A 16909-nucleotide genomic window follows, 5' to 3' on the forward strand; every position below is an offset into this window, starting at 1 on the left:
GAGTCCAGAAGTACAAGGACCTATGGAAAATGCTCATAGTATTAAAATACTAGAATACATCTAGTATTAAATGTGGGGGTTGCTGGTCCTGCCAGTGGCAGGGGGGGTTTGCAGATTCACGATCCTTGAGGTCCCTTCAACCTGGGCCATTCTGTGACACTTATTGAATTTTCTCCTGATTATTTCAGTTAAGAGTTGGAAAAGGAATAAGACATGCTTCACTGCGCGGATTGAAGGGTTTGGTCAGGGACTGGATCTTTGAGCTTTTTGTCTATCTCTGACCTGCATTTCCAGGGGTGTGTTACAGTGTATAGGAGCATCAGGAGGGGATGTTTATTATCCTAACTGATAAAGCTGCATATTCATATAAACACATGTTGTTACAGGCATTGCTGTTGATTTCAGTTACAGACTGGAAGTGTGGCCCTATTATGCTTTTGATAGACTAAAACTGGGTTTTGTGCTATTTCTGTTATGTGCAAATTTTTCATCACGTAATTAGGATTCCAGAATTTAAACATATGGGCTTTCTGATTTATTTATGTTGTTGATGATAGTGGGTGATTGGTTAACTTCTTTATCCTACTTTTTTTTATTCTTCACACTTGGAATTCTAACAAAATTTTAAATAGTGGATAATGAATTAAGCAAGATGTTTGGCTGTACCAAATGTTGCAGCAATCTTCTGGGACTCAGAAATATTTCATGCACATACAGAAGTCAGGCTTTGGTGAGAAACTTATGTGGGTAGCAGGGCATAACTATTGAAGTGCAACATTTAATGGATAGGAACTGTTTTCCAGAACAAAGGAGAGATGTACCAATCTATACCACTACTTGTTTTCTGCAAAAGATAATAAACTTCTTTGTCTTCCTTCATCTCTTAAAATACACAGCTTTTTTTATCCTCCAAAAGAAATTTGACTTGATAATAATACCTAATTCATAATACACTTGTTAAAACAGGCTGAATTGCCTCTTGGACCACCACAAATTAATGCAGTACCTTTAGCATAATTGATAGGGTTGAAAATAATTTGTAAGTAATAGACATGAAAGCTAACAAAACATGACAAAACCAAAGACTAAGAATCCATCTTGCTGCAATGCATTTAAATGGATGGGAGTTTTTCAGTTAAACTTATTGGGAAGAGGTTTGGATACTGGATAAATCATCCTATTCTTATTCTAGCATTGCATCTGAATCCCAGCTTTGGTGTAGATAAAACCTCCAACTCAGAAATTCAGTAGCAACCCCTGTATTTTTCCTCTGAACACTATGCAATATGCTGTCAGTTTGCCTCCGGGTAGGTTTTATACTACATGCTGATTATAAAGTGCATCCCTGATTTCAGTGGGACTTACCTGTACCAAAGTGTATTGCTGTTATACTATACTCCACTTCCATCTAAGACTCTGCTGAATTATATGTTGTTTTCATTTGTTTCCTTTCATCTTGATTATTTGTGTGTGGTTGTGGGTACATGTGATGCAATTCAACTATATAGTCTGCACTTACAATTAGTTGATGCTTTGAACAGTGGTGTTTAAATGTAGGATTAAGACACTAGCACTATTTTGAATAGATGAAATAATTTTATTTCTTTATTAATGCAGTGCTAGGTGACTGCAAATTCTTCCTGGTGCAGAAGACTCACAAAATATTCGGTGTATGTGCATGATTTAGAAGATGACAGAACTGTGGAAAAACCTTACTGTAGGATGCTATGAGAGCAGCCCTCTGCAGTTCTTCTCAGAAGTGAAGTACTCCTATGTGCTGTCCTCCCTATGGCAGAAAAAAAGCAGGTAAGGATGGACCTTGCACTGTGAACCAAGCCTTGGGCTACATCTCCAGTTTAATCACAGACTTTTTTCACTGCAGTTCACCAGCAGGAAATAGGGAGTAGTAATTTCTTAGGTGGGATGAACACAGAATCATGGAATGGCTTGTGTTGGAAAGGATCTGAGAATCATCTGGTTCCAGTCCATCTGCTGCGGGCAGGATTGCCAATGACTAAATCAAGAGCTAGATCAGGAGAAAGAGAATAGTTTGAGAGAAAAAAATCTCTGTCGTTGAATGACTGAGAAGCAGCCTGACGTTGTGTTAAGGATGGCCAGGCATTTAGTGATGTCAGATGCTAGCATATAGCTGAACAGACAGTGGAAGATGTGATCTAGAAGTAGCTCATTTTTTTTATTGAAACAGGAGAACTTGCAAGCTGTGGTATTACCTTTACAGATCATCCAATGCTGTCTGCACTGCTGTGTGAGGTAGGTTGTGTGTGTGGAAGGAAGTGCTCCCATGGATGTTCTGTAGCTTCACATACATTTTATCTACTACTGAGTACATGCTGGTACATCATTAATGGCCATCCTACACTACAGGGCCCTAGTGATTAAAACTCTTTAATCACAATTTGTTTTTTGAGCTTTCTCTTTAAAACCCAAACCTAATTAATTTCATATGTGAGTACAACCTATGGATGTGATTTTTTTTCAAGTTCAAGCATTAGATTCTTACTTGGAGGCCTTAATGGTAACCCAGCATCATTTAAAAATGGTGCTGATACTCACATACAGTGAACATCAGATGTAGAGGGGCTGATCTGAATATTTTGAAGGGGCTGGTGTGTATCTGTGCCAATATTTTATGATTGTAACTATTAGAGCTTCGTAGGCCTGTCTTTTATAGGAGCAAATGTTATTAAAAACTGTGTGAAACAACTAGGCCAGGGGTCTTGTAAGACACTATAGTTTGTCCACAAGATAATGCCTGTACCTCTAAGGTAAATGTTATCATTCAGCGTCCTAAAATGTATTAGGAACATTAAAAAAGTGTTTATTACAACTTTATTGCCTTTTATTTCAAGACACACCTTGAGACAGATTTGTAGTATGCTCTTACAAGTACCTGGGATTACTCAATAGCAGTCTTTATGTCTGACAGACATGAAAAAAGCTTTAGCCCTAGAGGTACTGGAACTGCAGAGACTTTGAATATTAGGTTGAGATATTCCTTGTTCATACTTTTGTGCTTGCAGTACATATTTTTTAGCATAGACAATTTGTAACCTGCAAGTTATGGAACTGGCTCTTCTGTGCAATATTCAAGGGCAGCAGTTTAGCACACAGTCTCCCAGGACTGCGGTCCCTGTCTGTGTAAGTTTAGGGGTAATGAGGGAGTGAATGTATCAGTTATAGCAGGTGAGATTGTGCAGAGTGCAGACTGAAAACACAGAGTATATAACAAAGATAAACACTTGAAAAGGCTCTGTCGAAGTGATCCTTTGTTGGCAGCATTGCCACACCATCTGAGAGCTTTCCTTCACTGTGGGAGGTTTTTCTCCTGTTTTTCTGGTCTTGCGATAAACTCAGAGAAACCTCAGGAACAAACAGGCATAGAGCTATTAAAGTATCTTTATCATCTCTGACGTAAGAAGCTTTCTGGAGATGCTGATATAAATGTGGGGACCAAATCGCTTGACAGGCTTATGAAATATGTCAAACTCAATAATACACTTCCTCTGTACCATCCTTAGATGTGCTCTGATAACTCACACATGGGCCTGCAAAAATAGCTTCTGCTCCTGTGCTTGATGAATTCTTATAAGTAAGGGAAAAATATGTGATGGACAACTGGTTTGGAAGTGCTCAATGGTTATTAGATGTTGTATTAATATTATTAGAACTGGTTGTTGTTTCTGGGATTATGTGAATGTATATGTAGGAAAAAATGTGTAAGAGCAGCACGTACTACAAGTAGTTTGAGATGGAGATGTTAAAAATAAAGTGGCAATTTGAAAGGGCATGTTTGCTTGGTGCTGAAGCTACAACCAAAGTTTTGTCAGAAAGTCATTAAGGGCTGCATCTGAACCTGGCACAGTGATTCTGCATTATAGAGTGTAGCTGCCTAACAGCATATTTTTCTAGGAGTCTACATATATATCTTGTCACTGGCTGCAACAGTATTACAGGGAGAGTACATTTCTTCTGTAGAAGCGTGATGTTGATATCCTCTTACATGTTTACTAGATATTCTCCTGCAATGGTCTCCTTCCCCGTGAGGATCAGAGCCTGCTGAAGATCAGAGCAGAAAGGACTTGCCCCACCTCTTACAATGTCAGCATTATCCTGAAGGGCTGGATCCGACTTGCTTCACAGCAAGTTTGTGTCCTCTGGGGCATCTTATTCACCACCATATAAAAGGGTTTCTGAGTTTCCTGTTAACCATGTGGAGGGTATTGCCTTTCTAGTTCAAAGACTTTCTGTCCTTTGTATTTTATTTATAGGATTTGCTATTTCTCCTGCTCTGTATTTTAGTTGCACCCGAGAGGTATTTAGTACAACATAGAGGAACAATGCTACAGTTTTTCATGGGTCACTTTTTCAGTTGTTGTTTTCTTCTTTCTTTCTTTCTTTCTTTTTCTTTTTCCTTACAGACCCCAATTAAGACTACAGGTTTTGAGTTTCTTTTCAATTCACTGTTTTGTTTTAGATGCCTAACCCATTTCTATAAGAGCAGCAAAACTTGTTATCTTTCCAAGGACCAGCTCTTGATATTAAAAAAGTTTGCACTTGCTTAGCTCCTTTGATACTATCTTTGCAGTACTGTACAGGTACCAGTTAATTAAGTTCTGCAGAACTGCTGTTACAGCATAAGCAGGGACGGGCAAATTGATAAATAGAGTGCGAGCATGATTTCCCAACATTCCTAATGGGATGAAGTCAGCACTGTGATGTTTTGCTTAGCCCCTTTATAGAGGTTTATGCAATGTAAAATTCTCCTGTTCAGTGCTCCATTTTTCTAACTTGTATAAGATAGCATGGCTATGCACATTCTAAAGGTGATCACTGCCTTTGTGAGACACTCAGTAATAACCACAGTATTTTCCTTATTTCTCCTTTATGGGTCCTTTTGACTTCTAAGTTTAGCTTCGTATTTCTTCTACGCTTCTAGTGCCATATAATATCTCTACTGATGAACTGCTGTGTTTTTTAATACCGCATTTAGATTCCTGATCTTAGAATTCTCAACTCTACTGAAATCCCATATCTTCCTCACCAAATTTCTGTGCTATGTTTGCTTACAAGGAATACTTAAAGCTGCAGCTCATCATGGCTTGTCTGTTCACATTACAAGAAAGTTCCATATAAAACTGTGGAAGGTATTCTGTGCATGTACATACATGAACACATACACGTGCAAACATTAAATGTGTAAGATGCTGTAAAAACGCTACCTGCTGAATTGTGAGTCCATAGAATAATGCACAATTTCTCTACAATTCTCCATATCATTAATTTAGTGGAACAAAGATTTGATGAATCCCAAAAAACCCTCCAAGCTGGGGGCAGACTTGAAGATAGTATTGTCAGAAGATAGTCAGCTGACGTTAGGTCAGAGACATGCTCTGGTATTTCCCAGTCTAAGCTCAATTTTTGATTCTATTTCTAGAAACTAGCATTAATCAATTTCACCTCTTTAACAATCTGGCTGATTGGGAAAAAAATTGAGAAAACAAAAATAGCTATGTATTGCACTTCCTGAAACTGGCTCACCTGCCAGGATTCTCTGGAACTTTGTGCTATATTTATTGCAAACATATTTCTATTTCATTAGTGAAAGGAAGATCAGGAAAATTGTGGAGGTAGTCTTGAAGGCTGCTTTCTTAGAAGTTCTATAATCACCAGAAGTAAAACTGAACTAATTTAGACGGTCTTGTTGATCCTTGTAAAACTCAATGTGATGAACAGAATTTGGCCGAGTGTTACACGCTTTACTTTTATTGTCAAATGACAGGCAAGCTTTCTGAAGCCAAATCCTGCTGAAACAAATAGCATCACTGAAGCCAATGAATGAGGAGAATGAGGAACTGTGCAGGCAGCAGATTTACCTGCTACTGGGAAATACACAATAGAAGTTTGTTTGCATGGTAATTAAAACATCAAATGTAATGCAATCGTAAACAACAACAAAGTAATTGACCTTTTGTTAAAGAAATTTGTGTCTGGACTGTTTGGATCTGTAAAATAAAGTTATGTTCCAGTGGAATTGGATGCAAAATTGCTAAAAATTATAGTTGAATAAATATCCTTATACTTAGATCTCTATAACCTGATGAATCCAACCATATATCTAATTTCTATGAGTTGGAAATTTCAATCTGCTAGTTGTCAAATATCTGGTAATTCTAGGGCCAATCTTGGATATAAGCCAGAGTGGAAAAGTAATCTTGGGATATTTCAAGCTGCAGTCTTTGATATTGGATCTAAAACTGAATGGATTTATGGTTTTTAATTAAACAAGAAGAATTCCAATCTTTGAAATTAATATGACCGAATTTTAAGCTCCTTTTGGGAGAGAGCGATCTTCCATCTTCTCTTCACGGCAGTGTTCACTTCAGCACTGACTGTTCTGATTCAGACTGAAAGGCAAAGCCACGATGCAAATTTCTGTGATGTTTTTGGTGAAGATTGATTATGATGCATGTCTTCTAGAACTGTTAAGCGTTTAAATATCTAAATAATTAATGGTCTTTTGCCTCCCCCAGGATATACAAAAAATCCCAAGTACTATTTTGCATTAATCTTTCCTGATTAGACAAGGGCAGATGGTCCTGTGATTAGTTCATACTGAACAAATCCACCAACTTTATATTTAAAAACAGAGATATACACACAGATATATAAGCACAGCTACTTTTTTGGCTTCCTATTACTTGCTCTGCTACATAAATACTCCACTTCTTTTTTCTTTTTTTTTCTTAGTAACTTTTGGGAGCACTCTAGCCACATCAGTGACAAAACAGACATCAGACAAGTAGCTCTATCCATTAGAGTCATGTCTGCTAGGTTTGAGTGATGTCCAGTAAAGCTGATTAACCACAGAATAATGTGCTGGAAATCTAACAGGAGAAGTCACTTCTGCCTGATAGCAATCAATCACTCTCTCCAAGTACAAATGCATAAATGCACGTTCACAGTGGAATGAGTTTGACCCATACTGCTATCAGAATAATAGTGAGAAACTATTGCCAGACTTTTAGATGAGAGAAATAAAGTACAAGCCAAATGCCAGAAAGAGAATTCACAGATGGGAATACATGATGTTAAATGACACCATGGCATACGACCACAAGAATCAGACAGCTTTCCATATCATAGAAGATGTGTTCAATATGATGATTGTCAGTACTTGTAATATAGAGCTGAAATATATAAAATAACACAGCAAAATCCCAATGCAGTATTTTGGCAGCTCAGTGCTTTAAAGACCACTGTTTCTATCAACACAACAGGTAAAAATATCTGCTGCTTAATGAAGGCAAGCAAGGGTCTTGGAAAGAGTGTTCCTTTTTGGCCTAGGTAAAATAAGGCAGTTAAGCTTGTGCTAGAGTTTTCTACTAATGTTTTTGCTAAGAAAATATTTAAGTTTCATTACATGGGAAGAGTACTTGTGTACACTCTGAATCAGTGTTTTTCTCCTTGTGATGTCAGTATTTAAACTCTCAAACGATCTGAATATAATGTAGATCAGATTCCACCTTGCTAGTCCGGCATACTCAAGGGAATAGGGATATTATGGCATTTTTTTCCTTTTGCATCTTGAGTTTGGTTGCAGGTTCTTTGTGTTCAGTGTTTTAAAGGCACCTAGACACTGCAGTATGATGACTGAATAGTCTGAATATGTCATATGGAGTCGGGGGGTGCAAAGACAATTTCACAGCCTTCTCACGAGATGGGACAATAAAGTTGTCTCCTGTCTTCCACTCTGTACCACCTCCAGTCCAGGCCATTGCAGGACAGAGCCCGAAGTCTAACATGAACTGCATTTGTCAGAGAGAACCTTCAATGAAAATCTCAACCTTGAGCAGCTTCTGGATTCCTCAGAATTCTCCTTTATACTTAAATCCTTTGAATATCTTCTGCCTTCAACTGTATTGTTGTTGTTATTATTATTATTACTATTATTGTTGTATTGTTTTTGTATACTAGAAAAAATTTGCTGCCTTGATGTTTTAGAAGACAGCTATATGGCCCAGCTATACTTGAACATCATACAGTATTTTTGTACATAATTTTGCATTGCACAATTACTCTTGCAAACTTTTCTATTACAGACTGCTGAAGCTATTGCAGCAAAACAAGTGGTATGCCACAGACACCGGATCTGGCTAGATATGTTTATAGAGTGGTACAGGTCAGGACCAACTCAAAGCAGAGATGTTCTGAATAAGAATAACAGAGAACAGTAGAAGCTTTTATATTCAACAGAATCAGTCTATCTATGAAAGAAAATACCCATTACATATAATTATTTCCTGAAACAAAAAATTGATTTGGTATCTCAGTGTAGAGCTTGCATGGTATTTCACAAGAAGTGACTGTGCAATAATCCTTTTTTGAAGAAAATGGTTTTCTGAAAGCAAGGCATATACATAATGCCCCCTAATAAAGACAAATCTCATTTAAAATAACTGAGCAGATGATCTCATTCCATTTTTAAAAGCACTGAGCTCTGTGTGATTGGCAGGATTGCATTAATAATTTACCCATCATTGGGGTATGTTGATTTCTGCCTTTTCTGGGAGTCTGAATCACAAATGATTGCTCATTTTAACAATATTGAAAAAGATTGGAGAAGTAAAGCTGGAGGGAGGAAATATGCTGACAGAATGTGCACTAATTCTGTTGGCCAGCCTGGTTGCTGGAGCTGGCTATCAAATATGGTTTTTTTACACTAGTGAGAATCCTTCCACGAGGAAAGCATCATCTCTGGAAACTGTTCATAGTAGTTGCTGAAAACTCCCAATTTTGCTCACTGTATAGATGTGGCATAAAATAAATCCTAAAATATGCAACTGGGCTTTGTTTGGTTTATTATAGTATCAAAAAGCTTTAACTCTTGAGCTCTTGCTGCAGTTCCTGACACAGCAAAGTAGGACAATCAAAACTGATGCATGAAAGAAGGTTCTTTGTGCTTGACTTCCCTGTTTTATGCATGCCATGGGATATATCTATTTATTGAACTCATTTCATTAGGGATCAAGTGTTTTGCAGAAGAGTTCAACTTTTAATATAAGAGCAATTACTTTATATGCTCAATGCAATTCTGCAGTTTTGAAAGTATATGTAGTTCCTGCACTGTATTATACACATTTTAGCTATTTTCTTTAATGCTAAAATGCAGATTGTGTATTGAAAAATTCATCTCTCCATCCACACATATTTAGAAAAAGCTACTCAGACTTTGAGAGCAACAGTGAGTAGCTTTGGAGCTGTATAAAAAAAATTCAATCACTGTTCATAAACCTTTACTTAACAGTATCATCAGCACACAAATCAATTCGAATTACTCAGAGGTTTCACCCACTTCTATTTTTTCAACAGAACTGTATCAGTTGTAACTACTGTGCCTCTTCCAAACTACAGCTTTTGAAAGCCTGACTCCATGTCCATTTGCTAATGATACTGTGTCTTAGTAAGAATTTGTGTTTAGTATATTTGGTTACAAGGAAAGAAATCAGAGTGTTTTTTTTCAAATTCTAACACTGAAGGAATGCTGTCAGGAAAGAACTATAATAATCGTATCACTAGAAATAAGATTTAGATAGAAGGATCTCTCACAGAGCACTGTGTACGATTTTTATCTTGCTCATATCCTCTTTTTTTAATTTTTTTTCTTTTATTTTTTTTCCCCAGTTTTCAATGAATGTGAACCAGCTGGTCCTTGGGACAGCTTTTCCCAGCAGTAAAAAACTGTGGAAATGCCATCCTCAGCTCTACTTTCTATCAACAGGAACACTGAAAGGTACACAGTTACAGCTTTCTTATCTCCTGCTTCATCAGCCCTGCTGCAGTTCCTCCCAGTGCCATTGGCTTTCTGCTGTTGCTGCTCACGTTTCCCACAGGATCTGGAAGCGCCCAGGCGTGCTCAGCTGGGGTGTCCTGACAGAAAGTCCACTGTTGGCAGCACCTGGCTTTTGGTCACAGAAGTACGTGGTTAATCCCCATTGTGAATCTTCTCAGCTTGACAGAATTGAGAACACCCCATCTGACTGCGCATTCAGCTGTTTAGGCACGCTGAGGTACGTGTGCCATTTTTGCAGCAAACACATTGCCTACATGACTTCAAAGCTCTAGCTAGGTACAATTCACATGACCTCAGGGTTGTGGGATCCTGATGGGATCCTTTCAGCCAGCCTCTCTCCAGCTTACTGTGTAAGCACTTCTGAAGATAATGCATTTTCAAATGAGCTTAAAGGAGGAGGTGCCTGATTTCCTTGGATTCCTAAGCAAATCCCATTTTTAAGCTTTTATAGTACTAAGATATAATGTGTTCTACTTTATTTTTTCCTCCAGAAACAGAGAAGCCTTTGTTTACTGAAAATAGGCTTCAAAAGCGCATAGTGTTTTACATTTTTACCTTGTTCTTAACAGCCATGCATTTTTCAGCTTGTTATTAAGTACAGATATTGATTTGAATTAGCATCTGTGGAAGCACTGGGTGAATAGATTGAGCGGATAATCCTTTTACATTGCATCAGATTGTAGGAGTTACTGTAATGTTATTTTCTGTTACGGAAGGTGTAAGGCTTTAGTATGCATGTGTGTATATCTGAGTGTAAAGCAACATGCAATGATGAGAAACTGGAGCATCCTACTGATCACTTCTTGAGCTATCGCCAAGGCTTTTGGTATGATTGTAAGAAAATCAGAAAGATCTGAACCTTCAAAACTTGAATTTTAATACAGACCTACGTCCTATAAAAAGTAAATAAATAAAACCACAAGATAAATGCAAAATATATAATTCTAAAGAAATTACTATGCAGAACCGTTGTTCTTGCTACAGGGCAACCATGGGATCAAGGAATTTTCCTAGCAGAAATGGATATATTTGGGCTTATCTTATTTTTGTCTTGAATGTCTTGTCTTTGGTCTGCAGTATGGATGCCCATGTCATATGTATATTTGTACATTTTACTGATCATTTTTAATACAGAAGCCAAGAATCAGTGCAACAAGCACCAGAAGTATCTGGGGAAAATAAGAGCGTGCTTAAATTACTGACACTGATTATTATCTCTTTTTCAAATTAGTTCTGTCAAATAAATCTCATCAGGAAGGGACAAGATACTAAGTATACTGAACTCAAAGTCTATTCTGCAATGAAAAGCTATAGACTAATAATCACTTGCAGATGTCTTTTTTCCACGATTACTACGTCAGGAAAGAAGTAAAAAATATCATACGTCTATGAAAATTCTTTGACAACTTCAGGGTTCATCAGCTTTCTTCCTTTTTCTTCCCAGTATATGGTGTTGTAATATGGATCCAGCAGAACACAATGCATTTTGCTATGAGCTTGGATGCAGTGTAAATCATTTAAACACAAATCTTGAATTTTCCTGCAGAGCAAGATATAATGCAGCCTAGGTAAATGATGAGAATCAGTCCACGGTGTAATCTGAATACAATATTTATAAATGGATGTGTATTTTATAGTGTGTTTTGATTTACTTCAGTTAAATTTTCATTTATTTGCTCAGAATACATATTTCAGATTTCAAATTATTCAGGGTTTTTAGTGATTTACATTTTATTATCCAGAACTGAAAACCTGAAAGACAAGAACAATGAAAAAACAGCAAAACATCTTTGTTTTAAGTGACAGAGCAAGGGAATGATGAGTCATAATAGGAACTATAAGTGTTGATTTTCCAGATCAGATGGGATCAATTGATGCTACTATGCTTTATTCCACATGCTTTTGAAACAGAACACGTAATGAGTGTAAGCAAGTGTTTAATTCTTCTTGATGCTGGCTTAGTATAATTTCCCTACTTTAAAGTGAAGAAAGGATCATATATTCCATACTGAGTTAACAAGCCTCAACTGTAGGAGTATTCATTATTACTACTACTTTTAGAGAGGCAATTATATTGATTGTAAAACATTCCTTACATTTCACTGATTACATTTGAAGTAGCAGGTCATGACACAAATTAATGACCTCTGTGGAGAGGGATCATTAAAAATTGTCTTCTTTAGTCTTTCTCTAAGGCTTTTCAAGTTTGTGTAAACAATAATTACAGCTCACAATCTGATACCGTGTTTACATTGAGTAACACCTTCCCACAGTGAAGCAGTGGGATTGCTTATGCTGTATAGTAGGAGTTAGAATAAATTCTGTGGGTTCTATCTGAGCCTGAACTGCTTCAATGATTTGAAAAATCAGTAGAAAATATTTACAGTCTGTAAGCAATTATTCAATCAACCCATCCTCATACTTCTAGTAAATGAATACTTTAGATTACTTGAATCCAGATCTGTATGTTAAAGACATGCTGGCTTTATTCCACATGTTCATTTTTTCCACACACCTTTTTTGAACCTTCTTAGCCATTTTACTTCTTAGCCATTTTACTTCTCAATTTATCACAGTGGTTTATTTGAAGAATGATTGTTTTTTGTCTAATATTATGCTTCATAACTTCAAAGAATGCATGACATGAAAAATTCTTGCATTTCACAGTGCCAAAAGAGGCATAAGATCAGTCATTTGGGGAGCTGCAAGGGCTGCAAGCGGACTTCTTGAGTTCAGGGAAATCCCTGGTGTCTGCAGCTCCAGGTATCTGCAGCAGTCCAGCTGCATATTTACAAGGCATTACTGCAAGTTCATAAAAACTTAAAAAAAAAAAAAAAAGTATTACAAAATGGTATCCAGATGAGATTATTTAGCATTACAAGTCTTACAAGTCCTTATGTAGCTGTTAGGATAATCACTTATTTGCTAAATAGAGTGCAACAGCTCCTTGGGAGCCATTCCAGTCTATCAGGTAAATCTGTAATTAGTATCCAGTTGATCTGAAGCATGGTGCTGTCATTATATTGATATAGACATACACAATAGAAAGCACAACTTCCTGGGCACAGTAGGCAGTTTGCAGACTCTTAAAAACTCATTTTTTTAAAAGTGTAGTGATTTTTGTTTCTAAGTTAAAAAATTAAACTCCAGTCTTCTATAGCATTTTTAATTTTCATTTAAGCAGAAAATGAATGAGACATAATTTTTTGCCATGATTTCTAAGTTTTGAAAATAGTCTGATAAATTTTTTAAAAGAGCAGAGAAACTGTATTATTTTTTTTAAAGCAAATCCGTTGTGTGGTGCCATTAAGCCATTAGCAGAATAGTGGAGGAAGGCTTACAGTTGTTTTTGCGGGCAGCAAGAAAAGAAATCTGGATTTAATGTAGCCATGTGGAATCCCATTTTATTTTGTTTCATAATTTAGTTACTGATTTGGGAAAAGCTTGCACCCTTTTATAGCAAATGGAGGTCCTATACTTTTGCAAATAGCTTTAAAATATATAACAATTACAGTCAGTGGGAAAAACTGTCTTAAAAATAAGCCACATCTTGTATCCAGTACACCTCGCATAAGTAAAATCAGAAATATGAGTGCTTATTGATAAGACTTTAAAACAAATCTTGTGACTAGTGCAGTAGACAGGAACTGAGAAGAACCTTGTAAATAATCACGCTTTCAGTTTATTTGTAGGATGCAGAATAATAGGGGCAAGAGAATAACACTAAATTCCAATTATGAAATATTCTGAAATGAAGCAGATTTGAGACAGCCAAGTTTGTTTGTTTGTTTGTTTCCCAGTAAAAAAAAGAAAATTTCAACTGATGCATTTGAGGACATCTTGTACACTCAGTCTCTGGCTTTTTCACCAGTCATAACTTCCTTTTATTGTAGTTCCACATCGATAATATGTATTGAAAAAATAAAAAGAAGAAGCCTTGTACAAGAGCAGAGGCTCTTCCTTGTGCAGTACAGATAAAACAGCCATGATAGGTGGGATTTGACCTGTGTAGGAGTGTGGGGATGTATGTTTAGTGACTGTGACATGACCGGGAATCTTTTTAAACGATTGGTATTGGCACTGAACAGGTTCAGTGAAGATAAAGTCTTTGAGAAACAGAAATCGCCTTCCAACATGATGAAATGCATTGCAAACAAAGCCCTTGGATTAACTGTTCACCCCAAATCTTTCCAGATGAGCATTTGTTCATAAACTTTAATTTTCATAGTAGATTTAGCTTTAGCCTAAGAAAGCTGGGAACAGAAATAAATTTTGCTAAACTATATGGTGCACAAATATACATGTAATTACAGTGAGTAATTAATGGGGGAGACCAGAAACTGTAAATCAGACTATGCGAAGCATTCACAGAGGATAAAAGTTATATTTGATGTTGTAGACATGTTGCCTGGTAATGCTGGTATTAAGACCTGATCCAGCAGTTTAGGAACATGTTTAAGATAGGAACTTCATATTATTTGAACGTCACAGACTCTACTGACAGATTGTTGAAGAGCGTCTGTTTTAATTTTAGAATATTGTGAATGATAAAAATAACGTTCCAAATCTAGTAAGGACTTAGAAGTTGTGTGAATGATATTAATAATTCAGTAAACAAGCTTGGGCTTCAGTTCCATTCTTTAAAAAACACAGACTTATGATCTAATTCATGAAACTGTTTTGTCACTATAAAATACAATAGTATGATAATCAAGAAGTATAGTAAAGGATGATAAATACTTTGTTATATATAATTTCATCTAGGTTCCTATGCTTCTACTTCATCTAAGGAAGGACATCCTGAATTAATCTAGGACTACTTTATCATGACGCGCATAAAAATATACATATTAAAAAATGGCTAGAGTTGTTTGGAACAGGTTGCCCAGGGAAGTGGTGGAGTCACCATCCCTGGAGGTGCTTAAGCAAAGCGCAGAGATTGTACTTAGGGGTATGGTTTAATGTGCCAATATTTGTGGTAGGTGGACAGTCAGACTAGATCGTAGAATCACAGAATCGCAGGGGTTGGAAGGGACCTCCAGAGATCATCGAGTCCAACCCCTGCCAAAGCAGGTTCCCTACAGCAGGTCGCACAAGTAGGCATCCAGGCGGCTCTCGAATATCTCCAGAGAAGGAGACTCCACAGCCTCCCTGAGCAGATCTTAGAGATCTTTTCCAGCTTTAATGATTCTATGATTCTATAGTTTAGCAAGAAGCTGACTTGTAAGTACTGCCCCAACTGCACTGAGTTTTCCAAGCATTCTGTTGTTTCTACTAACTTCTCACCTTCTGGCTGCCTCCAGGACATCCACCTCAGATTCTTACATCAGAAGGCAAATTGGAGATGAGTTTACATGTTCATGTGGTGATTCTCATTTCAAGAATTTAAGGTAATTTCATTGATTTAATAATGTTGATATTTTCTGAATACTGCATTATTATGACATCTTCCAAATAAAAAAAGTCCAGGAATTTTTTTCATGGGAACAATATCAGAAACAAGCATATTATTAAACTGTTAACTACAATGGTATATTTAATGGTTTAGCTCAGGTCATCTGAGTATGAGGACCAGGACAGCAGAGAAGTTTTACAGAATGCTCAGGAAGACTAAATAGCACAACACCAACTTGTGAAAATTGAATCTCGAATCAAGAAAGATTCAGCTGTCAGATAAACATACAAACACCACCTTTAATATATGCTTTCTTTTCTCAAAGAAGTCTTCAATGCTGTGGTTTGAAAATCTTGTGTATTTGCCGTCACTCTTTTTGTTGACATCATTGTTGCTCTGTGAAAACTAAGTTTTGTACTTTCTTTTCTCACAGAAGTACAGGTTTGAAAGATAAATGTCATTTGAGTGTATAATCACTAAATTAAGCTTCAAGTCAGGATAAAAAGGAAGTATTGCCTCATCATTTTCAACTTCCTAATATATTAAAAGGACTGACATATTTTTCACTTTCACTGTTTCCACTTGCATCTCTGAGGACCACAAAAGAGATCTGGATGTAATATAAGGAATCTGTCGATCAGAAAGTGGGTTTGCTCACATTAAAATCTTTCCAAGATAGAAAGCAATGTTGAAATAATGTGATTTTCTTTTAGGTAAATTTTCACCTCACTGTTTTTGCTTTTCTTTTCCTTTTGCCTAGCTATTTTGAAGTTCATGGGATTGTTCATTTTTCTGTTAAAGAAGAAACTAAAGACATCAAGTCAGTGCGTTTTCTTAGTTTAATCTGTTTCAATTTTTACAGTGCACAACTAATTACAAATAGCTTGCAACTGATCTTGTTTTAAATAAACCAGCCCAGACATCAGCAGTACTTTTCTAGAAGGCACTGTTTTGTAAGAGCCTGCTGTAGTTAGAACCATACTGTTATCTTGCCTATTTCAAGTTCATCACAAAACTATCAATACAGTTTTCTTCAAAGCTACGCAACAGCTTTAATGGGGGATGGTTAGTACGTTTCTAATCTCAGTGCTGTAGATTCATTGGGATGAAGAATAATAGACCAGATCAGGTGTACAAATCAGCCAGAGTATGTGGTGTGAATTTTACACTTGCTTTATTTCACCCTTAGGACAGATGATGCTCTCTTGTTAGTGTTTCACAAAATAACACATTATTTGGGTTGAAGGGTTATGTTTTGATTATATAAACAGTTGATGTTGTGATTGCACTACAGAAGCCCCATCAACTGGGTAAAATATGCCCTGAAGTAAGTGGGTCACCTTGAACTTGTACCTACGTCTTTTGGAAAAGGATATATGTTCTGTCAGGAGAACTTTCGTACCCTGCAATTCAGGAAGCTGTTTTTCTTCATCAGAATTATTATTTTCTGAAGTGAACACATCAGTGGTTTGAATTCTCTCAGGGAGAGAAAGAGGAGGGGCTGGATAAAATCAAAATGGTTGTGGTGTTCAACAAAGACTGGCCGTATAGGAGTAACAGAGGTGAATCACAGAGCTAGATGGTATGGATATCTTTAGGGTAATTAGTAAGGACTTTCAAGTTCATGGGAGTTTTTGTGAATA

General features: G+C 36.7%; 1 protein-coding gene across 16 annotated transcripts in view; it reads left to right on the top strand.

Moving 5' to 3' along the window:
- The window catches only part of LOC116237657 (uncharacterized), a 308029-nt gene that overhangs the window by 127070 nt on the left and 164050 nt on the right, over positions 1-16909 (top strand). For 15 of the 16 annotated variants that reach the window (XR_016471550.1, XR_016471549.1, XR_016471551.1 and 12 more), the window contains 4 exons: positions 1618-1806; positions 9703-9811; positions 9912-10088; positions 15175-15261. Coding sequence is in view for 2 of the 16 variants with exons in the window: in XM_090151307.1 (XP_090007433.1) it covers positions 9768-9811; positions 9912-10088; positions 15175-15261 (308 nt within the window). In the remaining 14 variants the exon portion in view is untranslated. The remainder of the gene's footprint in view (positions 1-1617; positions 1807-9702; positions 9812-9911; positions 10089-15174; positions 15262-16909) is intronic. The other variant, XR_016471556.1, reaches the window with a different exon arrangement.

The sequence above is a fragment of the Phasianus colchicus genome, chromosome 16, assembly GCF_987193195.1.
Source record: "Phasianus colchicus chromosome 16, bPhaCol1.hap1.1, whole genome shotgun sequence".
NCBI lineage: Eukaryota > Metazoa > Chordata > Aves > Galliformes > Phasianidae > Phasianus > Phasianus colchicus.